Below are 27,990 nucleotides of genomic sequence, written 5' to 3'. Positions count from 1 at the left end.
ATTTAATCACCATAAATAAATCAGATTTTTAAAAGAATAATCACTTTAATGCTTTCATTAACATTATGTATACAAATAAATACACATGGATTACTAAAAGAGAAAATATAATTCTATACCTCAAGAACAGTTGATTCCTGAAAAGAGTTTCATTCGGAGCCATTATCTGCAATATGCATGTAATTTTAAAAGTGTAATTCTCCCCTTGTTTCCCTGTAGTCGACATGCGTGGTCAAGCATTACTGTAACCACCGATTGTGTGTTACCAGTACACTTTAATATTTTTTTGCAACTCCTCACTCAGGGACTTATCTAGGGACCCAAAGCTAATGACAGTATGCTAATTCAACATCCAGTAGTTCATAATACAAATCTTGGATTGTCATTTGAAGCATCCTTGCACATTCTGTTAGCAACCACCGAAAAGAAGGTGGGAATTGAATAACAACTTTTCTTTCAAACTCCTCAAAAGCCTGAACTTTTGTACTAACTTCATTTAGCCAATATTCCACGTATGGAAGATACAATACATACTCTTTACTTTCACCCACAGCACTTAATTTAAAATTTCTTTTTTTTGAACATTTCAACAAAACCTTCTTTAAGTGTACAGGCTGATCTACTTTTTTGGATTTATGAAACATATGGCTATCTAATTTACTAGAAACATCATTTTCTTTTGAGTGCCTCTTCAAAATTCCTTCATTTTCAGTGGATCTGGAAGAACCTGAGTTTTCATCACTGCTGTCTACCCAACTAACACCTGCACCATAATTGTTGGAGCTCAACGGAACGCCATTATTTTTCAAATGATTTAGTAACATATGTTCTGCAACAAGTGGTAAATGACCAAATGTACGTGACCGTTGAAAAAATCTGTCTGTACAGGAACTCGTATCGGGCAATACACCATGTTTCTTGGAGCTCATTTCACTCCTTGATGTTCTCTTTTTCTTCTCACCATGACTACTACATGGAACTTTCTTTTCTGAATCCACAATTTCATATATTCTGTCCCATCTACTCTCAAACTCTTTTTTCATTTTATGAACTTGTCTCACTTGATTCTGGGCACTTCTCTTCTGAACAATAATTTTTATTCCTTTGTCATGGGCCATTGCAATATATCTGAAAAAAGTACAATTAAATAATCACACAAATTATTTCAAAAATAATGTTGTAAATATTATATAAAATACAAACATACTGAAAATTTTAATACCATTATCTCTTCTGCTTCATGTTCAACAAGTCACGGGTTTTATACTCAAGACTATGCGGTGCACCTCATGACATTCTGTCTGAACCATTTTTCACAACGTTGATATGTAAACATGCGCACTTACTGTTCAGGTTTTATTAAGTGCTGCAATGTTGTTTTAGTGAAATCTTGTTTCAGTATATCAGCAGAAGATGGTATTTCTGGTGCTACACACTTAAAAACTGATGGCTGAGATGCAAAGATGGCCTTCAGATTTGCTTTTTGCGGAGTAAGCGATGGAACAAAGTTCACTGTATGATCATCACCCGTATCCTCTTCCAGTAACTTCAGGAAAACATGCTTCATGGCACTTACAAAGTCAGGATTAATTTCTGGAAATAAAATATACAATGCAACGTGCTACAGATCTGAAGGACAGTACAAGTACCGAAAAGTTGAGCGCAATTTTTAACTGAGTTTAAAGCATGTAAAAGAATGTTTCATGTTTCTGCCTCCCACTGCAAAGATTGCTGCCTCAGTTTATCTATTCCAAACTGTCAGTCAGAGAAGTAAGAAATTCCTGGTAAGGTAGAACTTAAAAGAAAGGGAAGTGGTTCCTTTTAAAAATAAATATTTTTCGCCAATTACTATTAAACGGACACAAAAAAATATCCATGAAGGAATTCTTTCACTCTGTTCAATTGCCAAAATAATCTGAAGATTCACATCATCTCCTTTCCCAACTGAACAAATAAATTAATCTACTTCAATTAAACACAGAGATTTATTATAATGATCACAAAAGCCCACCACTTGACCATATCCTAAGCAAGTTAAAACCAGAACACATCTTTACAACCCATTTCTTCAAGATCTATATTAATATTATTCTCCCTTCTATGCTTATATCTCCCAAGTGATCAATTTATTCCCTTGCAGTTTTCAATCAAAATTTTGTATCATTTCTCATCTCTTCTCAAACACGACAGATGTCTCGACTATTTCGGACATTGATTAATCAACCTATAAAATCAGGTGAATAATACAAATTATGAAGCCCTTCACTCTGTAATTTCTTGCAGCCTCCTACTACCTTCATCTTAGATCCAAATATTCACCTCAGCACTTTGTTCCCAAACATACTCAATCTGAAGATTTCTGTCTTCTGGGTTGTTGCGCTGTGTAGTCTGGTCGATGTTTACCAACGTTTCAGAGGTCATACTGCCTCCATCATCAGGGCGATGAGTATGAAGATTTCTGTCTTCTGGGTTGTTGCGCTGTGTAGTCTGGTCGATGTTTACCAATGTATCTGAGGTCATACTGCCTCCGTCATCAGGGCCACAGCACAACCCAGAAGACAGAAATCTTCATACTCAATCTGTGTTATTCCTTCAGAATGTACAATGTTACAAACATTTCTTACCATTCTTAAAAGTTAAACATAAATTTCAGAGTTGTTCAGAAACTTTCTCTGTCCATTTAACAAAGTTTTAGGAAAATATATACATGCAGAATTTATTTAAACGACGGCACTTAGCTGGAAAACATGTAAAATGGCCTGAGCAAGTTTTACAGCCTGTCTCATCAATGATATCTAAACTCTACAATATTAAACGTTATTCACATCTTTAGTTATTTAATCAACAGGGTTTTTGTACTCATTATTAATCTAAAAATACTGCTAATCAGTTGAATTCACCATATATCCTTGAAAGTAATACTCTAAATTACAACTAAGGCATATAATTAATGCACAACTACTAACTGACTCATAATTTTGGCATACTTATGTATCCTCATTCCTTCATTTAAATGAACCAGTAACAGTAAGTGGTACATACTAGATATTTTTCCGAACTGTAATCTTTCATGTCTCTTGTAATCCTTTGCCTTCATTCTTTCCCAAAACCTGACATAACAGCCAGGGTCGCTGAATTCCCCTTGGTGATGTGTCGCCTGTGTAGGAAAGTGAAAACGAGCAAGAACAGACTTGCGACACTCAATGTACTGTACCCATTCTTCCCACACAAATAACCTTGTCATTGCTGCAGATTTTCCAGACAACCTATGACAAAACACCAATAACAGAAAAGCACAACAAATAAATTATGTTTTGTACCATACCATTAAAGTTACCTGATTAAACCTTATGCATGCATGAAAGTGCCAGAAAAATGGATTTCCTTTGCTTTAGGTAAAAGTAGCTGACAGACATGAGAGCTTTCCTTCATAGCAATGAGAGACTATCTGTCTTTGAAGTAAGAGAGAATGCTGAACTTTTCTGAAGAGTCATGTAAACAAATTCATATTTGGGATACTGGATACTGGGAACGACACTTTCTTCAAGTGCATGAGCACTGCAGGTCCCAACTTTTTGCGTTGGCTCGATCTATAGACATTCGGTAGGACTCCTTGGACAAGGGATCGGTCCGTCGTGAGGCGTCTACCTGTACACAGGACAGCACGACACAGAAAAACGCGGACAAACATCCGTGGCTTGAGTGAGATTCGAACCCACGGTCCCAGCGACCAAGCGGCACAAAGCCCACGCCTCAGACCGCGCGGCCACTGCGGACCCCATTTGGGATACTAATGAAATAAAATTACAAATCAGCTAAATTCTTTGAAGTCAATTAGTCCAACTGGTTAGTATCAATATTGAAATTATCAGAGACAATTCCAGTAAATTATACAGTAAATTTAAGTGTGACAGATTTTACATTTCACAGTAAAATTAAGAGTAATACAGTTGGCATTTCTTAATTAAAATAAGCAATAAAATTTATGTACTATTAACAGTTATATGCAAGTATAAATTCCAATTACACAAGTGTACTGACAAAAAGTTTAAACAAAAACTGCCAAAATTGTCACATGTTTAAATGTTTCTGAAGAGGAAAAAGTTATAATGCATCTACTGGCATGCCTACTACTTCTTTGCAAAACACTGCAATAGCCCTACATTATCTGTAATCACGTACTGCCCCATAGATATGACTGTCCCAACCCTGAGAACTTTCTAAACATGAGACTTTCATCCAATCTGTGCCTTCTGGTTATTTGATAAAATAAGATGCCAGTCGTCATGGACAATAGCAAAAGGTAGCAGATATCATGATACATTTTTAATGAATGGTGTAAATAACTCCTGTATCATAAGTATTTTCTAATCAATCAACTTACTCATTAAGTTTCCTGGTGACTTTTGATATCTCATATTCAGTCTTTCCATCAAGTCCAAGTAGAAGTTTAAGGATAAATATTATGAATGCCATTGCACGACCCTCATAGTTGGGAAAATGTTTGAGAGGCCTGTTGAATTCCAATGGTGGAGGTAAAATTCCCATTATGCACTCCACATATTTCCCAATTTCAGCTACAATACATTCAAACAAATCCATTAATTATAACATGTAAAGCACTGAACATGAAAGCTGGATACAATACTAATGTATGAGATTTAACCTCTAAACAACATGAATGGCAATTTCAGTGTTTTATGTGCACATAAATGTGGGTTAAACATACCTGAAAGTATTCATATAGTGCAAAAATGAATACACACACAGAAACATCTGTGATTGATAATATTTTACTTGTTTTAATGTGCTGCCATCTCTGATAAAAACAATACTCAAGGAACAATATTAATAACGAACTATTGCCGATAAAAAGCATCACAAAATAATGGAGGAAAACTGCACCAATCATTTGACACGTATGCTCTAAAAACAAAATCTTGTGAAAATGTTTATGAACCTTTTGGTTCCATAAAATGCATGGAGTTCCTCTCAGCTTGTCAAGAATAACACTCTGCTCCACGGAGTCAGTCAACCATATACAAAACTATGTACAGTCCATGACTGTAATCTTGAGACTTGCGAGGAATGCAGGAAGTCTGTAGCGTTAAAGGCAGATGCTATCCTTCCTCCTTCACCCCACAAGTCTCAAGATTACAGTCGCGGACTGTACGTGATTTTCAGCAAGTAGCAGTGCTCGACTGACAGCATAAATTTCAGTTAAACCCAGTACAGCTGACTTAAAATCAGTTTTCTTGAGAAATTTTTATTTTGTTTTTTCTGGTTCATTTTAAGTAAGGACCATTTTACTTACAAGCTCAGATAAACTTTGATGCATAGTTTTTAATAAAGGAGGAGAATGTAAGACTTGAGGTTCTCACAGCGGTGAGTATGAAGATATCCGTCTTCTGGGTTATTGCGCTGTGTAGTCTGGTCGATGTTAACCAACGTTTCAGAGGTCATACTGCCTCCGTCATCAGGGCGATGACGGAGGCAGTATGACCTCTGAAACGTTGGTTAACATCGACCAGACTACACAGCGCAATAACCCAGTAGACGGATATCTTCAAAGGAGGAGAAGACAGTCAAACACAGGCTCCAAGCTGGAAACAGGCAATATTATGCACATATAGAACTATTTAAATCTAAAATTCTCTCCAGGACCACAAAGTTAAAACTGTACAGGACACTTATTAGACCGGTAATAAATTATGGGGCAGAATCTTGGAAACTCACGTCTCAAGTGGAAAGCAAGTTAACGTGCTTTCAGAGGAAAATTCTATGGAAAATCTTTGGCCCCCTAAAGAATAATGATGGATAATATAGAATTAGATATAATGCAGAGTTAGAAGAATTGATCCATCATGAGCACGTTGTGAGATATAGTAAATCACAACGGTTAAGATGGCGGGACATGTGGTCAGAATGGGAGAGGATAGACTGCCACATTTGATATTAAACCACAAATTGTGGGAACAAGACCTAAAGGAAGACCAAGGGGAAGGTGGATTGATGCGATAGAGGAAGATATGAGAAAGATGAAAGTGTGCAACTGGAAGAAGGTAGCTCAAGATAGGAAAAGATGGGGACATATTGTTTGGGATGCCAGAGCCCACCAAGGGCTGTAGTGCAAGAGGAGAAGAAGAAGAAGAACAAGTAGAAGCAGAAATATAGTTTTTAAATCTAAGGCATTTTTAATAAAGATTTTATTACAAGAGTGCAAGTTTCGTTCAGTATAATTCAGTTTACATTCAAGTTTATATAAGGGCTGAAATGAACTTTTATGTTCTTTGACAGATTGTGATGAAACCTGATATACAGCACTTCTATTATACAAAAATCACCATATGTAAATTTAATTAAACCCCGAACATAAAAACAAATCTGTTGGTGCACATAATATCAAACACACACCTGGTAGCTGTAATTCATCAATATACCTTCTGGCCAGAGACAACAAATCAGGCGTTGGCATACGAGTGGCTTCTAAATACACTGCCAATTCTTTTGCTGTTGTGCTTATGCCAATATACGAAGGTCTTTTACTAGAGAGGCCAAATGTCATGAGATCATGGCCTTTCAGTTTAACATCTTGAGGGAGGAAATGAGTTATTTCATAGAATGACAGTTCACCTTCTTCTACCCACCTGTAAAAGAGAAACATGAGAATTTAAAAAAATAGGCTTACCCCTTTTATGTGTATGCACACCCATTTTAAAATGAATAAAAGTGGGTAAAACAGTAAGTTAACTAATTTATCAGGCCAGAAGGGAATTACTTTGGAACAAAGAGCACGAACAATCCAAATGCAAAATGTATAAAAAAATAAGTCAGCAAACTTTTTGAACATATCTTGAAGACCATGTGCTCCACAAGACAATGGTATCCAGAAGTTTTCCTTATTCTCAGCACATGCTACAAATATGAAAGTTTTGGTAATGTATATTGTATTCTTCATTTTTTTTATTTTTACATTCTACTCACCTCAATAAATCACTCAGATATATATTTTCCTGTAAAATTCTCAGAGCTATATGCAGAATTGCCAATAATTTGATGCGTGAAATAATTTTTGGATTCGTTGACTTTAGAACTTTACAGCTACTTATTCTCTTGCTGCTGCTGCTTGCTTTGCCAGAAGATAAATCACGTTTTTTGTACAGCTCAGAACGTAGCTGACACGCTGCAGATGAAAATTCAAGCCTGTAAAATAAAATAATTAATTTTCAGACTACTTCAATATTTTGCCTTTTTTGTTGTTGTCTATTTTCATTATTTTATAAAGAAAAGCAGTGATGTATCTGCCACCATCTACATTTTGAACCAAATAAAAACTTTCATAAAACACAATGATGATAATTTTCTTAATTGACAATGTAATAGGGAACAAAGGAAAGATGAAAGGATAATGTTAAATCAGATCAAAATAAAGAGTAATTCTTTAATATATCAACTGAACTTACATAACTCAGGATAAGTCTGTGTTGGGATTTTCTGATGATGGACATTCAGTGGTCCACGTCAGGAAAGATTTTGATCAGCTATATAAATAAGTCAATGCACAAGAAAGGCCTTGTATCATACAGTTAAATGTGACTATGAGGTTATTACTGCATGAGGTATCAGCCACGCAAAATAACTGATCACAAACTTCAGGTTTTCATAGTTGTCCATATTCCAAGTAAAAACAATGAGCCAAAATAATAAAAATTAAAGAATCACCACTTATGCCCAGAAGTCTGCAATGAACTAACCAGGGATTTGAAAATATGTATGAGTAATAAAAATAACAAGTCCCGCGCCATAGCCGCACGGTCTGAGGCATCATGCTTCGGACCGGCGATACGGAATGCGCGTTGGTTAGTCTCGGGGGAGAAGAAATTTTCTCATGAGCTTTTGACCAGTGTAACCCAGCATCATGAGGAAATTGGAGAGCTACAATGAGTAGCGTAATCTGGTTATGAAAACTAGCAATGGCTGGGGGTTCATCGTGCTGACCACACGTCACCCTATACCTGGTTGGATGATTGTTCACCTCTGCTTAGGCATGTGAACGTGAGGCCAGCAGTCAAGCTAGTCGGCTTTGGCTCTCTGGAGATGTTATTCTGCGGATTTAATTTTAATTTAATAAAAATAACAAACTCAAACTAAATAACACTATTATTATTCTATATTAAATATTTTATTTATCAGTACCTTGGACAGTCTGGGACCGTTTCATGATCAGACATTACTTGTCCCCTAGACGATGTTTCAAGGCTCCTCATACTTTCATTAAACTCACTCATCACATCAACCGATGATTCAGCACGCTTGCCATAGTCCTCCTCAACGAGTATTTTCTGTGGATTATGAAAATAACAGACATTTATCAGCTACAAAGAAAACATCTCTTCACAATAACATTTCACCAACATTGTCAAGGTCAATTTGTTCATCACCATATTTCATCTCCGAAATTACTCGATGGACATCAGACTCATTTGGTTTTGGGGTACTGTACTAACAGTTTGGTACTGAATTTACTTGTGGTTCATACTGGTCCAGTATAACCCTCACTTTATATGAAGCTGAACTCGATCAGTATATCAGTTTTCTCAGACATTGCTGATCACACAAAAAAATGAATATGTACACTACAAAACACGAAAATTTCATTAAAATCTACAACTATGTAAAATATGATATGTAGAATATTAATAAAGAACAAGGAAACACAATTTGCCTGTGCAGTATGACATCTGCTGTATGATTAGCTTTGTGATAACAGATTTGTATTGTGATACAAACATCAGGACCAATGATACATGCAAAATTGATGAATGCATTTGAAAAATTTAGTAGTCCAATAGAACACAATCCAGTCTTATTTACCAGAGTGTATACCATAACCTTAAAATATGGCACTCAAAGACTGAAAATTATTAAAAGCTATGATATGATCCACCTGCAAAAAACCAGAAACAAATTATAAAAAAACAGTAAGGCATAGCTGACACCATACTTTAGTTTTACGAAGACGACGTTTAGCAAAGTTAGGATCAGAGTCACTGAAGTTTACTGAAAAAGTAGCCACAGATATCTCTGAAATGGATCTCTTGGGTGCTTTTTTCTTGCTCCGCTTCTTCTCCTTAACAACATAGCCATATAGTACTTTTGCATCTCTAGAAAAAAAAGATGAAAAACAACATTTAAACAGTTAAGACTCCAGTATCTGTTTAGACACCAACATTTCAGAAAAAAACAGACAGTATATTTGTCTGAAACACTGCTGTCTACCTAAGAATCCACACAGCATCAAAACCTTGATTTTTAATATTTGAACATATATATGTACATAATAATCTAATCCTCATAATGACTTCATACTTTACCACAAAATTAGTGCCTTAAGAAATCAGCAAAGAAATAATCCACCATGAAAGAATTAATAAGGAATCAGAGAACTTCTGTACAATATAGGAGATCATGGTTCAAACTGAGTGTGCACGAAGAATCAGGAATGTAAACAGTGCATGCAATTTGATGTTAATTTCATAAATATCTCACTGTGTATGCCAAATGGAATGGAAAGAAATACATAAAAAGAGATGGTGAACTGAACTTACATAAAAAATCTGATGAGTCACAATAGGCTAGTTTCAGTTTTTCTATTCTATGGGTATCATTATTAATAACTGGTAGTTGAATCAATAAGGGTAGAAACAACAATACCAGCAAGAACAATAACAACAACAAACATTTTTTATAACTTACAAATAATGCAACATGAGTTCATAATTTGTTTTACCTATTAAAAATAAAATCAAAGTTATGTATTACCTGGGATGGTAGTTAATTCCCAATTTAGGTATGTTTGTTTTTGTGACTGATGTAAAAGCCACCTCAAGTTTCTTGAGGTATGTAGCCCACAACTGCAGTACAACAATTTTAAGTGCCCTGTTGGCTCCAAGGCCAATCAACTCATCAACTAAACCTTTCAATATGAAGTTATAATATTCCCATGATGTCCATTCATCTGTTCCATCTAAAATAAAAACAATAAATTAATACCAGTATTATCAGTCATAAAAGTGAAGTGGTTCCCAAGCTGTTTGCAAAGCTCCCAAGTTCTGTACATTCAATGCAATCAGCTTAGAAACAATTTTATGTTAAAATCAAATCCATAAATTTTACTTTCCAGTAAATAAAAAATTATGGTTCAACAAGTATCCAGAAGGTATTTAAACTAAACATGCATTTTGTTCTAATGGGCAAGAAAAAATGACGAAAGAATAGAAACTTAATCATAAATTCATAATCTTTGATTTTACACCATTAGAATTTTAATACAAGAACTAAATTGTGGGAAGTACAAATGCATCTCCTGTAAATCAGGCACATGCACAAAAATACTTACCAGATTTTTCTTTTTCTGTATTACAACTTTTTTTAAGAACTCTTGTGCTTGTATTTGCAATACCAGTAAAACTGTACTCATAAACTTGTTCATGCAGCTCCTGAAAAGACAGTTTCTAGTAATAAACTTATTCACAGACAGAAGCATCCTGTGATTGCAAGAAAGAAGACTATTTCAAACTGCATATTCTCTTAAAAAAGTATATAAATTTTGGTTCCTGTTTCACTTGTCACAGTGAATTCTACCATGAAGTTATGAACACAAGGAAGGATAACTCTGATCAGAGACAATATGAACTGCACAGCATATTTAGCATCAAATGACCATGAACATATAGATCTATATGGGAAAGTTCCTGTAGGTAATGTGGTTTTTGATTCAATAGTCAAGAATCAGCACACTTTTCCTTTACAAAATACTTCATTATACCTGTGACTGAGTTTGACATTCTGTACAGAAGTAAAACCCAGAATCCTTGTAGTACTCTGAACCACCACACACTGGGCAGGGTACTGACTTCATTTCCATCGTAAATTATTATCAAGCAAATGTCATTAATAAATTGTACAGGCAGTTCGTTCATTTAAAGGGGAACAGCCGCCTCCGTTTTTAAAATACGGTGTTTACAGTCTTCTGAGTTGCACCATGCACCCTCGAAAAAAATATCCAACATTCAGTGATGGTAACTGCCTCTCGTTGATCTTGGACAGACAATGATAACGAGCAATCCGTTCGAATAACCTCCATGACGGCTACGTACCAACCACCTACAAACGGATTTCTCCACGGATCCTACATTTCACGGATGATATTCTCTGTTAATAACGAGTGAGGAACTTCAAGTCGGATGAAACCATAGAGTATGCGTCTGGATAGTCTGAATATCATACAACATGCATTAAAAATTATTATGAGAGGAGAATTTCCTGGTCGTGCTACCGTCATCCAAATTACAACTTTTTTTTTTATATCTGCCTTCTAGTCTTCTTCTGTTAAACTTTCGGTATAGATGATTGAAAACTGTGATTAAGTTAACATTTTATCACGTGACTATATGCTGCTCGAGACTTGTTGATACACATTGAAAAATGCTCTGTGTGTAAACAAGTGGTGGAATTGTGGTGTATTTGCCTTCACTCTGTTCGTAAGATTGACGTAATTATTCAAATACTGAAACATCATATTTTGTTACCCGTGTTTGTATGGCATTTGAAAACGTTGTGCAACATTTAATTTTGTTCTTACAGTTTAACCCGAACAAAATTTGGAAGGCGGTGTAGTGATCAAACAGGCTGTTAAAAAGATTTTCTTAAACGTGAAATCAAGTTGTGTGTAAGGTAAATTATGTCTTTGTATTTGGTGAAAAATATACAGAGTTTATTTATACGTAACAATGCGTTTTAGCATTATTTACAGAAACACTTGTGCAGAAGTATTTGGTCGGAAAGTAGTCTTCAGTAATGTAATATAAATGTGGACTCTAACCTAACTTAAGAGTACAATACACCTTTATTGTATTATGTACATGCATGTTCCGAAGTTTTGTTCTATAGATTTTTTCTGTACAGATCGTTTGTCTTATTGTTACAGATGGTTAGGAGGTATTATTTTCACCCACTGCAGCCACTGATTCTGTCATCCAGATGACCGAATTACAGCATCTTCAGAAGTTACACAAACTTAAATCTCCACAGTGTTTGTTGCCGCCACCTCCAGCTGGTGAATATGTTCTTTTGTTTTTCTTCATATTATTTGCCTTTCATTAATGTTCAGACTAAACACTATTGCATGTTTGGTTGCCATTTGTTTCAAATGCATTATGTGTAACCAAGGGGGAACAGTGAATTAATTCTCCCAGGACTAGAGCCATCCCTAGCGGGGCAGTCAAGAAAGTGAGTTAATTTTGAGATCTCTGTCTGACCTTGTGTGATCCTTCCAGAGATTCGAGCAAAAATGTTGATGGATATTGGTTGTTAAAAAGTAGTGCATACCTGTAACTTTCTGTGTTTTACTTATATCAGTATAATGTTCCATTTCTGATGTAATTTTATGTCATATCTGTTATCAGAATGTGTCACTCTTAGAATTTCAGAACTTTTCAGATTGTTTAGAAACTGGGGTGGATTAATATGATTTAGAATCTTACTTTCTTCAGTTTAAGCCCATGTTGTGGAGAGAAAAAGTTGTAGGTTTTATAATATATCAAATTTTCATGTAAATTTGTTATTTTATTTCTGTGACTTTTATCACCTTTTCTGTCATAACTAATGAGTTCTGCACATTGAATCTGGTTGATTTGTTAAAAAGTAAAACCTTAAATAATAGAAACAATAGACCACATATCAGAATCACTAGTTAAAAAGTGAGTAAATATATTAGTTCATGTCAGAATTTGGAATATACTGTACAAAACAAATATGTATTTATCGCTTGGTTTTATGTCTTGGATATGCATGGCTGTCTGTTGGCTTGTAAGCTGCCACCATCCACATGGACAGAAAGCGAGCCCACAGGTTTTTTTTAGAAGGTATACAAATGAAAGTCCAGACCTTCACTCCTTACAGATGCATACTTGAAATTAAGATAAACACAGGCATGTAAACAGTACAAAATGTGTAACTTGTAGGAAGAAGTTTATATGAAGTTTATCCTACCATATGGAGATTTGAAAGCAATGGTATGCCTTAATTTATTTGTCCAGTAGATCAACATACATTAATATTGGATATCATAAAAAAACAAAGCACTGATGAAGCAATAAACTAATTAAATCTCATTTAAATAGGATTTGAAGTTCTCAGTGGTGAGTACAATAAATAATTTCACATATGATTACGTTCAGAGAACACAAAAATATATCCTTGTCCTTGGAATGTGCTTATAATGTCAGAAAAATAGAGGTAGTGAAAAAGAGTGTATTTTAATGGGTTGCAAATTAATTTGTACTTGTTTGTAAAATTGATTTATATGATTGAGATGGCATGTGGACTTTGGAGAGCTTCCAGTGTTATCTTTGCTTTAATTTTATAAGCCATGACTATATCGTGTGCATTATCATATCATTACATAGTTATTTATTGCTATCCTATGCTGTATGGCTCAGAAGTGTGGAATTTTGAAACAAAATTAATTAATTTTTGGTGCTGGAGTTGTCCAGGAAGGGGATTAGCAAAGACAAAATCTCAAATTATATAAATAGAGAAAAAATTGGTTTACAGAATTCTGTTTTGGGTTATGTACAAACAGAATAATCAGTATGATACAGACATATCCAAAGAATGACACATGACAGATGGCCCAAAGAAGTGCACCAAGGATGACAACACAAAACTGATGCATACATTTCCATATATATATATATATATGCATACATAGTTAGTGTCCTCAGTATTAACTTTCTACTGCTGTTTGGGACAAAATTTTCCCATACATTAAATATAAGTTCTTCGTCATCAGAAATGAGTCTCTGTTACTGCTTTGGCTCAGAACTTATGATTGATTTGACCATCTTACAGGCCTTCATAAGTTCCTGTCTCTTCTTGGTTTATACGTAAAACCCTGTGGCTGTTTTTGTTTTAATGCATTTTTATCATTTTGCAGATCACTTCCATAAGTTGGAACCTCCAAGTTGTGAAAAAAATATTGTGTCCTAAGAAATTTGTCAGTCCTGATACTACTTGAAAGCAGTTCACAATGCAGGACATGGATGCAAGACATGGGATGTAAGTCATGTTCGTGAGTGTTGAATCGTACTTCCAACCAGTCGTGATACATGTCATTACTCAGTTCAGCAGTTCTTATCAAAATTTTTATAGTAGGGCGTGTTCCTCTTGATGAGACAGCTTTGAAGGTGTCGGTTGGTGTCTTCTAGATTGTGTTGCCACATACACTTGTAGGTGGTAACAAACATTTCAGAGGAATATCACCTTAATCTTTAGGGTAGAACTGTGATGAAGATGCAGGTAATATTTTTATCCAAAATGAAACTTACAAGCCTGTATGGAGTCACAATAGACAAATCATCAGTTGACTGTGTTCCTCTTGTTTTCTGCTTATGTACATATCGTATAACGTTCGTTTCGGATATTTCTTTCCTCTTTTGCTTGCTTCCTGTATAAAAAGAATATTACCAATTTTAATTGTTGGGTAACTGGAGAAAAATGTATACACATCACTGGCATTTGATTTTACTTCAATACTTATTTCTTTAGTTCTTTATAAAAATTAAACATTATACAAAGCAGTTTTTGATCTTTCTTTGTGTATTAGTTTTTATTGTCTTTGCCATATATATGATACCTGATGGAGGATCATAGTGTATACAGTTTCACTCTTTTATCTGGGCCCTCAATCATGATGGTATATAATTATCTCTATCTTTTTGTATTATTCACCCATTTTCAGCTGTTCTTGCTGGAAAGATTGATAATATTTTTGACAGTGAAAGTGCTTATAGACACCATAAAAGTTAACAGCTGAAACTAAAGGAGAAAACCTGATTGGATTAAAATTAATCCTAAACATAGAAAAGCTGGGAATTATGTTGGAGTAAGGATCCGTAAACAAACACATTTCTCATATATGTACACACATCTGCAGTGTCCAAATTCTTGTCTTGTCTGGCATATTGACAATAAGAATTTATCATACATTTTGCATCTGGCATAATTCTGAATGGAGTATTTAGATTAGGCTTTAAGAGGTGTCATATGTACATGGTATATAAGTATCCTTAACACATACTTCATTATATACACTGTCGAAAAATATGTGTTGTAGATAAAAATTCGAGCCAGTCAATAAAGGTTATATTCCGTATAAAATTTTTGTCTCATCTTTTTTTCTTCTTCTTTCTGCTCTAGATTATTCCCACCAAAGAATTGTTATCATTGTGATTTATTGTTACTTTGTCCAATGCAGGAGGGGTCTTTTATTCTTGACCTAAATATTTTACTAAGGCAGTTTTGTATTTTATTTAAACAAAACTTATATCAGTGTATGCATTTTTTTCTTCATGCTGTAATTTTTCTGAATTGTTACATTGGGAATTGATTGGTTGGCAGTGTGGATCATAATAATTGACTGCCCTTCATGGTTTGCATCTTATGACCTGCATTTGAATATTTAATTTAATATTTTTTTAAAGTCTACAGCTTTCATCGTGCTTCTGTCATCCGTCGAACAAACTTTCAAATGAATTTCATAAGTGGTATCACATTTAACGTTATGTTTATTTTTCATACTGGTGGCAGCAAGAGTAATATAATTATAAGTTAAATCTTTGTCATTTTGTAAATGTCCTTCTAACATAATCCACTGAGTTGTGGATGAATTTTTTGTGGTGTGTTTGCATATTTGAATATGACTTTACTGACTGACATTTCAGTTTACTGAAGACATTAATTATTCCTTGACTCTCTGTTCTGGATGATTAAAATTGCCGTGTGTTTTTTAACTTTGTGATTTTAGGCTATTAATAACAATTCTCTGATTCTTATTCATTGATATTGCGAGGATAAACAGTGCTTCTTTTTGAAAGCAAACTTTGTGTATGTCAGGTGAAGCATTCCGCCACATGAAAAGATATCTACAGATCGTCTCAAAAAGTTGTATACACACAAACATTACGTACGTCAGCATTTTGTATCCTTTTTGGGATATTCTGTATTGTTAGGGCTGATACCATACTGCTTGTGAAAGTCTCATTGTGTGCCTGAATGGGGGAATCCCCGTGATGACATCATCATGCTTTCAGACAAATATTGGGCACCCTTCCTATACAAAGGTCATTGACATCAGACAATACCGATGTGACGGGTACTATTTTAAAAGATCAGGTTATGTTTTGACAGTACAAACATCCCTTGTGGCTGCTTATAAAAGAGTATTCCAGCCTGACAATCTAGAGGCAGTAGCACAACAAATACATCAGAATTGTTACACAGCATACATTTCCTTACTTATATGTTTTTTAATGGAACTTACATTAAATAAATGGGAAACAAGTAGGAATTTTTCAGTGATGTGGATCTTTAACGAAGTTGCTTCCAATTTAATTCCACCTGTTTATTATTAAAAGATTTTCAAGATAACACACTTTTGAAACCAACATCTAGTGTAGTGTTACTTATTATGGTTTTGTAAATAACTCACCTTCATGGTTTGTTTTTTAAAACCATTTTTTGATTATATGAATTAATTTCCCTTTTGCCACTGATGTTGACCTCTTGAGGTCAAAATGCGTTTGGCACTAGTGTCGTATATAAGTGTTAACAGTTTGTTTGTTTGGTTATTTTTAATATTCAATCCTTCGATGCCGTTCAGCCTTAATTTTTTCGCCATCTTTACAGGTAATATGAAAGCTTACATACATTCATTTTTATTTGGTGTTTCAGAAATTGCATAAAGTGAACACATGATCAGGAGGTTGTGTCTCACTGCATATTTCATCTCTGAAACCACTTGGTGGATTTTGATAAAATTTGGTAATTTGGGTCTACTCTAAAAGCTACTAGGTGAATTTAATTTGCAGATTGTGGCTGCAGTTGACATCTCAAATCTAAGTTAACTGTGGTTAATTTCAGTCGAGCCTTGACCCTTTCAGATTTTAATGAATTTACTTGAATTTGTTTACCCAATAGAAGCAAATGAAAAAGCCAAGTGTCTTTGTATCTTGAGGTTTTTTTGTAACAAGAATGCAAAATGAGAAAAAGGTATGTGTTTGGTATGACAGCTTGTAAAATTGACAAAACTCTTAACTGTAACTGACTAGAGAATCATTTTGGGTGAATTTGAAAGTTATTGAAATGCAGGAAAGACATGACAATACAGTCTAGGACAATAGGGTACATGAATCACTTAACAAAAGAGGTCACAGAGATCTTGGTTTGTCCCAACAACTACAGCAGTGATCACAGGGGTCACTGTAAGTTGATCCTGGATTCCAGCTATCAACAACCTTCAGTGAAGAAGAGCCATTGGTAAATAACCATTATCTCTCGAAGGAAGGGTCAGTGCTAAAAGGCGTGCCAGATTTTTCAGGTTAAGAAATGTTGACTGTGGCTTCAGGTAAGATGAGTGAATGTGCCTGACTCAGTCCACTGTTCCCCTATTGGTCCACTCTTGGACAGAACCAGCTGAACACACACACACACACACATTCCAAACTGCAACATTCATCACATCAGTCCCTGCTGATGGAGGCTGAGACAGTCTGAAACAGAAACCTATTCCATTGTCCAAAAAGACTTCATTGCATTCAGTCACCATGAAAGCTTGAAATTATATATACCTTTATTTCTTTTTTGATACTGTTAAACTACTGTAGTTGGCAGTGTCTTGTGAAATGAATCAAGGAACAGACAGTAGTATTTAAAACTTCAATTTTAAAATGATTGTACTGCCATGATGTTTGTTGTAAACCATTGTACTGTGCAATTAATGAAAATTGGTGTTTAAAAAGTTTGTATTTTGTTTCAGGACCTGGAGTTGCCAGCTGCTGCAGCACAGTGGATAAGGAATTTGATCCCCCTGTGGAGATGATGGTGAATGATTTTGATGATGAAAGAACACTGGATGAAGAAGAAGCATTGGAAGGATCAGAAGACCCTCAAATTGAACTGTCTAACCTGCAGCGGGAAGGGGATATGCCATTAGAGGAATTGTTAGCAATGTATGGATACGGAGACCCGTCAACAGAGAATTTACAGTCGAGTAGTTCAGAGATGTCAAACCAAGATATGGCGCTTGAGAATGATGGTGTTGGTCACGACATGTTGGATGAGGAGTGTGATGAAAAGAGTGGGCAAACTGATCTGCAACAGTTGTACATCAACCTGCCTGAGAAGGAAGCTGAAGAGAATGCTGGTACGTCAAGGCTGCTGAGACTGTCACGGCAGCAGAGTGAAGAAGAGGAGGAGGACTATGATTACAGCCCAGACGAAGAGGAGTGGCGGAAGACAATCATGGTTGGGAGTGATTATCAGGCAGGAATTCCTGAAGGTCTTTGTAAGTATGATGATGCTCTGCCTTATGAAAATGAAGATAAGTTGTTGTGGAACCCAAGTTCTCTGTCTGAAAAGGATGTGGAAGATTTTCTCGTGAAAGCACAGGAACCCCTTGTGAATAATGCGCAAGGGGTAAATGCTATACCTATCGGGACTCATACGAGAGATGACGAACAGGCCCTCTACTTATTACTTCAGTGTGGTTATAACATTGAAGAAGCCTTAAGAAGGCGGCGTATGAATGTTGTACCACCGACTGACACCATGAGCTTGTGGTCTGAGGAAGAATGCAGAAATTTTGAAAATGGCCTTCGCAGTTATGGTAAAGATTTTCATCTTATCCAACAAAACAAGGTGAGAACACGATCAGTTGGAGAGTTGGTTCAGTTTTACTATCTTTGGAAGAAAACTGAGAGGCATGACATATTTGCCAACAAAGCAAGATTAGAGAAGAAAAAGTACACACTACATCCAGGGATCACAGATTATATGGACAGGTTTCTCGAGGAGCAAGAAAGTGGGACTGTCACTCACAGAGACAGGAGCTCTTCCCCTAACATCCATTGCCTTATTTACGGGGACCCAAAACGTCACAGAATACAAGATAATGCCCCAGGAGAAACGGCAAATCATACGACACCTATGTCCTATACTGGAGATCCTCTCAGTGAACTGGCAAATCATCTTGATAAAGAGAGCTTAGAGTCTCTAGTGAACTTAGCAGCAACAGCAGCAGGAGGCATGGAGAGTGGAAACGTGGAACCAAGGGTTGACTCTGTGGGTGGTGGATCAACATCAGGTGCTGCTGCTGTCACACAGTCAGGTAGTGCCACCTTGAACAGCGTGGAGATGGCATTTTCCAGCACAACTGTCAGTGCTCCGACTATGCTATCGTCCACCGAGACCTCATCCCATACCGCAGAATCTGTTGTGCAGTGACAGAAGCAATATCCCATGATGCAATAATGTGCGTGCGGTGTGCAACGAGAATTCAGTTCCTTATTCCTTCGCCTCTGGAACTTGGTGCGTACATATTTTCATTATTAATAAAATTTGGTGTATATGGGTGACTACAGAAGTGAGTTTAGATTTTTTAAGTCATATCATACTGGAAGCCGTTAGTATAAATGTGTAAATACAATGTGTGCCAGAGAATCAGTTATTGTCATTTCTTTCTTTGATTTCTTCATAAGAAGACGAGCTGTTCCTCGTACAAGGAATCAGAATTACAGATAGTGGCTGCAAACTAAATAATTCTTTAAACCGGTTTTACTGAGGAGCAAGCGGATACGTGTAAAGAGAAAGGTGTGGAATTACGGATTAACGTATCATATCAGAAGATTATATTGCAGAATATATGCCACTTTGATATAACAGTATTTTTATTTAAGTGAACATTATTATAAATCAGAAGCAATTACATGTGTAATAGTGCATATAGTTGTAGCAAATATTTTATAACAACATTTTTCATATCAAAGAGTTTTCAAAATAAGCATAGGGAAAGCAGCATTGGTTCCGTGGCTTTTGCTGAGTTTTATTGCTCATAATTTTATGTAAGTACCATAGGTTGTTCCATTGCTTGGGCTATGGTTGTGAGGAAATTCACAAGAAAATTCTGATTGTAAAATATTGTGAGGACACATACAATTACTTTGAGTGTCTGCCTAGTTTTATGTAACATTTTATTTTTTTTCTTGCAGCGTATGGTGAGTTAAAAAAATGTTTCCTCCATAATTTAAAGCAATATAATGGATTTTTACTAGAAAATCTGTTTTTTTAGAACTGTCTTTTATGACATCAAATTTTTAGTTGTGATAGGGCATATTTCAGCCAAACTAAGTGTAAGGTAATACTGACTTACAACCCTTTTGTTAGGAATAATTATCTGATATGCTTAGCATCCTTCAATATTTAAAATTTTACAGCCATGTTGTACATCTTTTATGGTTCTTCACAACTCACGTGTATATATTACCAGTTCCATTGATTACTAAAAATGTCCTTTTAATAATAGTTACTGAGTCTGTTACATTTAGTAATTTTGTATCATAATGAGATGGAGGAATTGTATATCCATCTGTTGGAGGGTACTCATTCTTTTATGTCTAAAACTGAACTTTAATATCCGATTATCAGAATTTTGATGCTCATGCAATAATTCATTCTTCATATAGATTTTTTTGGCTTCAAATTCTTGTGCCTGAGACATTAATTTCTTTATGGTATGAAATTTTTTGAAGTAAATAAATATTACAGCACTGTCTGTATTGATGGAACAGTTCCGTCCATAGTAGAACTAATTTGTCCGTGACAGTGAAAGGCAAACGGTCTTATGGCTAGATCTTTAACTAACGAACTGTACCTTAAGTTCTGTTTAGGCAATGTGGAATTTATGGATGAAACTGTGTCAACTCAGATTTTCTAGTGATATCATGTATCTGTTTATCCCGGCATTCCTCCGGTTGTCATAACTGTTCCTAGTAACAGAATGAACTTGTGACCTAATGGTGAGGTACTGGCTTTTTATGTGGTCTCAGGTAAGAGGTCAAGAGCATGAATGTGAGTGACAGTCATTCCACATTTATGATGACAGAGGTAGACACACTCTTCGAAACATTAAGAACTCTACAGTGACGAGGCTTATTGTATAATTATAATTTTATTCCAGTTGCATTTTCTTTCTTATCAAATTTTTTTCCATACCGTGTTTCAGGGTTGTCTAAAAATGTCTCCTTAAATTCCATACATTTTAAAAGATTGTTGAGACTGAAATCAAAAGAATGGGCCATGCTAAAATAATTAACTGCATGGAACAGTGTCCTCGAGAAGCTAATAGTCGCTCAGTAAAACAAATTACCTGCCTTTTTGGAACTCTAAAGTTCATTACAATGAACACAAGAGCCCATCAGTCCCTATCCTGAGCCAAATTAGTCCAGTCCACTCTCTTTTCCTTTTCTCTTTTAATTTTAATATTGTCTTCCAAGTGGTCTCTTCCTGTCAGGTTTTCCAACCAATACTACGTAAAATTCTGTGTAAGTAAAATGACGGAATACCGGCATGGGATGGACCCTTTCATAAATATGCATTGATTTGTATTACATCATGGTCTGAAATTGGATGTTTTACAATATTCGGTGTTTTAATTTTTAAAATAGACTCCATTTTGGATGAATTGTTTCTAAAATGTGAATATAAATATTGTTTTTCATATTTCAGACCTTGCATTGCTGTTGCCTAGTGATGCAGATATATTGTTATTTTGTAAACTCTTTGATGAAACAATTGTCCTGTGTGTATATATTAGATATGGGGATATTTGTGGGCTTGATAAGAATGTAATAATGTATCAGTTGTAGAATTTGAAGACTTTTTGGAAGCCGTGTCCAAAATTAGTTACGTTTAATTAAATTACATTTGTAAAGTATAGGGGAGGAAGGTATTAAGACACTTAACAATCATAAAATATTTGTCCAAATAAGAGATTTATTTTTTTGAAATGTAGCAGAGAGTGACCCAGATGGATTAAAATTTTAGTCTAGGTTTTAGAGTGAAAAAGAGAAAGATTTTCTATACATTAAATAGAAATGAGTCAGTTTGAATATCTACATTTATAGCATATTCTTGCTATATTTTATTCTGTAATTTGTTAAGTGCTTTGTATTGTTAATTTTTAATATTAAATGATCATAATATACGTATGACTTCATATTTTAAATGTAGGATATGAGGTTTTAAAATATGAAGATGGCTGTCTTCTGGTCTGAAGCGTCGTGTAGTCTGGTAGAAGTTTACCAACGTTTTAGAGGTCCTTGCTGCCTCCATCATCAGGGCGATCGCCCTGATGATGGAAGCCATGGATGAATGAAACATCAGTAAACTTCTACCAGACTACACGGCGCAACAACCCAGAAGACAGCCATATTCATATTTTAAAACTTTATCAGAACAAGACATAAAGTTTCAGTGGGGTTTTAAGTTCATTATTTTTCATTATTTCCAAATGTATTTATTTCTTTTCATTTAGCCTTAGTATTGTTAATTCTTAATGGTTCCATAGCTTTGGTTTAATATCGTTGACTTTTGTGTGCTTTGGGTAGTTTTCTTGTCTGGATAAAAACAAAGTATTTCAGAGGTTGGCTATGTTTGTCGTTAGATAGGCAAAAATGGTCCGTTCTCTGTGGCGTACCCTCTGGGGTGACAAAATTGTGTATTTCACTTGCACATGTTTTCTTCTATATCTTGTCTAGGTATAAACATTCATAATATGTGAATGTAGCCGTCGTTAACTACATGACAGGATTAACGTTACAGGAGCTTGGACAAGGCTCGCAGTGTAATTTTTTCTCTAAATCATCAGGTTCTTTTTTGTTTTTCAAAGTGTTAGCTGGGCTGGAATGGCTAACATTGCTCCACCCTTGGATAAGAAGTGTTCAGTGACATTGAAAATGTTTTGCATCATTGAGTCAAATTCAGATCTGGGGGCTTTGAATGTTTGTCGTGTCTTTGGTTCCTTCAGTTCGCAAAGGCTCATTTAGCAGACGCTTGAAAGCTTCAGAACTGATTGTGGATAAAACCTGGTCCCTGATAATCGGTATTTTTAGTTCGGTGCAGTTTTCTGATATGTCCTCTTAAATTCGTGTTTCTAAAATGCTGAAATTACTAATTACTACTACAAAGCTGCTTACACTCAACTTTTTAATGGATGGTCACACAATGTTCGGTGCTTCTTGTTTACCCTCGCTAGTATGTAAATGTAGAGGTAATATTTTAAAGACACGTTAAAGTTCGTAACTCCTTAGAAACCACCGTTTATAATATGAGGAATTCTGTAGTGCGATAAACAGTTTCTGTTTGTGCATGATCGTGGTTTCCTTTCACAAATTTCAACGACTCGTCGGTATGATTGACTTTCCAGCTTGCATGCTGACAAAAATTTTAATTGACATGATTGTACATGGGCAAGTGATGCTTTTTGCATCATTAACAATTTTAGTTTAAAATGTATTATAAATACTACAATTATATTTCAATCTTAACTGTATTACTATTCTGGGGATACGTATTGCTGGGTCCTTTATCACAGTGGTATTCAACCTTTTTTGTTCGCGTACCCCCAGATATAATTTCTCTTCAACTTTCTACCCCCAAAGTTGTTGGTGTATAATTCAAGTTATACATAGTATATAATCTACATCTAAAATAAATTAAATAAATTACATTACTGATTATTCAGTGTTTATCATAAAATAATATATATATTTTTTTTAAATTTCACGTACTCCCTAAGATGTCTTCGCTTACCCCAGGTTGAATACTACCGCTGTATCAAACCAGATCCCCACATGCAGCTCGCTGCCCTGATGATGAAGGCAGTACATGCCTCTGAAATGTCAGTAAATTTCTGTCAGACTTCATCCCAGAAGACAGACGTCTAGAATATAATTATTTAATAGAGCAGCAAATATGCAAATTATTGCGGTACATTTCAGTCTTTGCATGTTGGTGATGTACAATATCGACCTAGTTGGCCCCATTCTCTGAGAATTTTATACATTATGTCTTTTGAGTTACATTATTTGAATCTTTCTCCATTCTCACCCCTGAACATTTTGGCGTCTGATTTGGTTGTAAAATTTCAAATCCAAATGGGTCTACTTTCTTGTGAGTTAAGAGGATTCATTTTCGTTCTCTAAAGTGACGTTAAGAACTTGTTATATTGATCCTAATTATTATGTCGCAGACTAATTGTACTGTCATCCACTTTATCAAAAGCAACTTTCAAACACCAAGAAATAACTTTATTGTACGTGCTGACTTTATAGCTTATAAGTTTTTATGTATTTACTAATCATTACTCGTGTCTGACGTTTGGATTTGTTTACCAAACAAGTAAGGGGAACTTGCAAAGATAATATTAATAGTTGTCTTTATTTAAACCAATAAAAAGTGCCACTAACAAGCAATATTTTAGTTTTGTTTTAATAAAATGTTATTTGAGGGAGTTAAAACTATTATGAGGACCAACTATTGTATAACTGATTATGCATAGTTTTGTCGTTGCAGATACACTACTGCCAACCATTTTACTTATTTAATTGTTTATAAATCAAAGCAATAAATACCAATGTAGAGAAAAAAATTAAAAATACGTAAATGTGTTACAAGGCCCATTGTGACGTATGCAGCTCTAAGAAGAACTGAGACATTTGTCATCAATGTAGCGTCCAGGGTAAAGAAAGATGGGTGAATATATCGCCTGCTGAGAACAATAGTGACGTAACTCAGAAATCACCGATAAATAGACTTGCGACATTCACCTTGAAATCGTGCATAAGCGGTGGAAGTGTGGGTCTGCCCCATGCAGCTAGGTAACGATAAACGCCACTATTTTCGGGAAGGTTTCGCTCCATCTCTTCGTGCACGAGAGACGTAAGTCAGAAGCAGAAAAGTTACAAATTACATTAATTCAAAGCATATTGTGAATAAAGTAAAACGAATTACTCGAATAAGTTGTATGGCGGACGAGGAATGAAAGATTGAAGTTACGTCAAAAGTTCGAAGGCGTTTTTCTCGAAACTCTGATTTCTGAGTTACGTCACTATTGTTATCGGCAGGCGATATGAAGAATTGAACGGGAAAACCAAGTATTAAGAATGACACCCAGTAGAATGGTACAAATAACGAGAGGACTCGCCTAAAAGGAAAAGAAGTCCTCGGGAGTTGCCTGAAAGATATCAGAATTCAGACTGTTGGACGAAACAGGCCTCGTGCTGTTAATCTTTATGTTATTTAGAATGTGTCATGTGGATCTTATAATCTGTTTTACTGTTTATTTTATTATAAATATTCTTTTATTAAAATATTTCCAAAATGGCTGGGATAACGTACGGACAAACATTCAAGTGTCATTGAAGACTTCAATTCTATTACTTGACTGCGCACTTGGGTTGTGTGGAAAATTGCGCTTGTGCGTGCCAACATTCTGTTCCAAGAGCTTTAGAGACGACTAAAATGACCCGAAGGAGGAAATTTAGTGTCGTGAATGTAGAGGTCGATCAAATAATAGAATAAGATACACGTAGGATAATATTTCCTACGTGATGACGCTAAAAATACAGCGGTTTTACGTGTATGAACATGGAAAGCTTGTTCTTGTTTACTTTATTATGTTTGCCTCATCCATTCCAGTCGGAAGAATATGTTTAATGACTGGCGTTAAGTACAAAAATCCTCTATTAAGTACTTGTTATTCTGTATCTGCTTAAAGGGCGTGGTATTTCAGTAATTTTGTATATTTTAAAGTCTCAAATTATTTCTTGAGAGGGTACACATCTTTGCAAATTCTCCAAATAAAGCTTTCTTTAGTGTTCATTTTGAAGACGCACTGTACACTTTACCAGTTTTAAAATTTGAAGTATATAATTTTAATCTAGAAGAGATTTCCGCAGTCGATATACTGACCGCAAAGGTAAAATATATAATATATAAATGTAATTTCCTAATTGTTTAAAGACGTATAATTTAATCAGATCAAAAAGACATTGTGGTTATATTTTTAAAACTGTGTGAAATAAATGTGTGTTGTTACACATATTACTCCAGGAATCTGGATGATATGTGATCTATGAATAACCGTGGTTAAAACAAGGTTTCACTGCTATCTAAACTATGTAGACAGATATATTTTTTTAAGATATACAAGTAAAATATGTTAATTTTTATGAAAATCACAACATTATGTAAGATTTGAGGTTTTCACGGCGGTGAGTGTGAAGATTTCTGTCTTCTGGGTTGTTGCGCCGTGTAGTCTGGTCGATGTCTACCAACGTTTCGGAGGTCATACTGCCTCCGTCATCAGGGCGATTCATCTACACAGCGCAACAACCCAAAAGACAGAAATCTTCACAAACATTATCTCTCTTATTTGGGTGGTATCTGCGAATAAGTGGTTGAATTCGTGATTTTTAATAATTTCTTCAGTTTTATTTATATAATATTTTCAGGTATAGAGATTCTGATCAAAATGTTGAAGGACAACGTCACAGAAACCAAATGTACCGACCACTGCATATGAGTGCCTTGTGTGAAGAAATTTCTGTAGGTCACATTGGTATGTTTCCATGTAGTCGTAATAGCCATTGAGCTAAATAGGTCATGGGTATAGACTGAATATCTGGTTAGGGAAGCAGATTTTAACCATTTTTATTACATTTTATTTAAATTTTTCGGAGTAGTCCATTATATGATATAAAGAGAGAATTGTATTATAATTAATTGTTTAAAATAATGCGTAACATTTTATTATTGTGGGTTTGCAGTTATTTATAATGGCTCAGATGTGTGCTGGATAATAGTAAAAAGTCTAAAGAGTTCATATTCCGAAAAATAGGTGTCAGAAAACAAGTTTGTCTTCATCTGTCACGGGCTGTTATTCTGTCAACTCGGATTGTGAACTCGATCTGATAACTGGTAAATGTAGAACCTATTTTAATATAATTTTAATCTATTTCTGCAAGTTAAGTCCATCCACCTGATATAAAATATCAGTTTTTATTGGCAAAAAGATGTGGCTCATAAAATTAATGTCTGACAATATGAGAAATTAAGGTAAAATAACAAATATCAAATTTAGGAGAATTGCATAATAGTATCTTGGTAGCAAGTAGGTGGAAGGTCACCCATGAACATACATACAAATCTAGCATTTGTGGTTTGTCCTTCAATATACCATTGGTTAGGGCACTGAACAAATACTGTAGCTCAGTGGTCCCCAACGCGGTGCCCGCGGGCGCCCTGGCTTTTTTCGGTGCCCGCGTTGATACGGAAAGAGGTTATACTGAAAAATGAAACCGTTCAACCATGTACTTTATAAACTAAAAGCACAGATCTCTACTTACTGACGCCCATCTTGACGATTGTTTGCGAGCAGCAACATCATCCTACACTTCCAAATTTGAAAAACTAGCCGATGAAATGCAGTGCCAAACTTCACACTTGAGTAATAATAATTGTACTTATAAAAGTACGTATTTTTGATTGCGTGGTTTCTTGTATCATTAAACGTCGTGTTGTTTTGTGTATTATTTGGTGTCCATATCTTATTTGTCCAGAGAAAAGAAACTTTGGCTTTGTTAATTGGTTGGTGCCCGCCACGATCTCATAAACTCTCAAATGTGCCCGTAGGCACAAAATTGTTGGGGACCACTGAATTAGCTCTTCAGTTGTGGGTCGTACCTCGTAGTGTGACTTGTCATTTGTGTTGAATACCAGTGCAGTGAGATATAGACCTATTTTATAATGGTTTGAAATTTAAATTGGAAGTCTTATGTTGGATTTATGAGTTTGATTTAGGATTGTTCAGTTTAAAATGCATTTGCCCTTTTATAAACAATTTTTGCTCATGGGATTTGAATGTCAATTGGAAACGGTTACCTCTGCGTATCAAATAGAGATGTATAGAAGCAGAAATGTTTTCAATTTTGCCATGTTCTGTATCATGATGTTATAAAGTTCTTGGTTTATGTTAAATAAAAGGTTCGCTGCTGATCGCTACACCTTACGGGAAATGTCCCGTCATTTCAC

General features: G+C 35.2%; 2 protein-coding genes and 1 long non-coding RNA gene across 3 annotated transcripts in view; 1 reads left to right on the top strand and 2 right to left on the bottom strand.

Annotated features, from left to right (window-relative positions):
* Positions 1-25: 25 nt before the first annotated feature.
* On the bottom strand, positions 26-24,818 carry TAF1B (TATA box-binding protein-associated factor RNA polymerase I subunit B). Its single transcript, XM_087340139.1, has 13 exons — positions 24,726-24,818; positions 23,710-23,722; positions 14,391-14,509; positions 10,400-10,499; positions 9,823-10,027; positions 9,005-9,164; positions 8,197-8,342; positions 6,985-7,203; positions 6,415-6,647; positions 4,385-4,577; positions 3,043-3,266; positions 1,347-1,593; positions 26-1,128 (listed from the first exon to the last, which is right to left on the bottom strand). The coding sequence occupies exons 1-13, from the start codon at positions 24,816-24,818 to the stop codon at positions 327-329; spliced, it is 2,754 nt and encodes a 917-aa protein (XP_087196265.1). The 3' UTR covers positions 26-326.
* Positions 11,382-27,967, top strand: LOC110835320 (mesoderm induction early response protein 1). The gene is made up of 5 exons (XM_087340548.1): positions 11,382-11,554; positions 11,647-11,736; positions 11,990-12,118; positions 14,000-14,121; positions 17,879-27,967. The coding sequence occupies exon 5, from the start codon at positions 17,938-17,940 to the stop codon at positions 19,342-19,344; it is 1,407 nt and encodes a 468-aa protein (XP_087196674.1). The 5' UTR covers positions 11,382-11,554; positions 11,647-11,736; positions 11,990-12,118; positions 14,000-14,121; positions 17,879-17,937; the 3' UTR covers positions 19,345-27,967.
* The window catches only part of LOC110835321 (uncharacterized), an 88,527-nt gene continuing 84,223 nt past the window's right edge, over positions 23,687-27,990 (bottom strand). Inside the window, exon 4 of the long non-coding RNA XR_015532611.1 lies at positions 23,687-23,790. This is a non-coding gene — a long non-coding RNA (uncharacterized LOC110835321). The remainder of the gene's footprint in view (positions 23,791-27,990) is intronic.

This window comes from Zootermopsis nevadensis, unplaced genomic scaffold (assembly GCF_977971745.1).
Source record: "Zootermopsis nevadensis isolate Lab colony 2312 unplaced genomic scaffold, Znev_1.0 Znev_ptg000061l, whole genome shotgun sequence".
Classification (NCBI taxonomy): Eukaryota; Metazoa; Arthropoda; class Insecta; order Blattodea; family Termopsidae; genus Zootermopsis; species Zootermopsis nevadensis.
The sequence above is the reverse complement of the archived record's forward strand: the minus strand, read 5'-3'. Positions and strand labels throughout refer to the sequence as shown.

Bases quoted from the DNA above. Each gene is read 5' to 3' on its own strand.
- LOC110835320 (XM_087340548.1), top strand. From the start codon at position 17,938: ATGATGGTGAATGATTTTGATGATGAAAGAACACTGGATGAAGAAGAA.
- TAF1B (XM_087340139.1), bottom strand. From the start codon at position 24,818: ATGGAGCGAAACCTTCCCGAAAATAGTGGCGTTTATCGTTACCTAGCT. The intron at 10,500-14,390 runs GTAAGTTTCATT...CTGTCTTTTCAG, and splicing joins TTGTGACTCCATACAGGCTT to GAGCTGCATGAACAAGTTTA. The intron at 4,578-6,414 runs GTGTGTGTTTGA...AATGTATTGTAG, and splicing joins TGATGAATTACAGCTACCAG to CTGAAATTGGGAAATATGTG.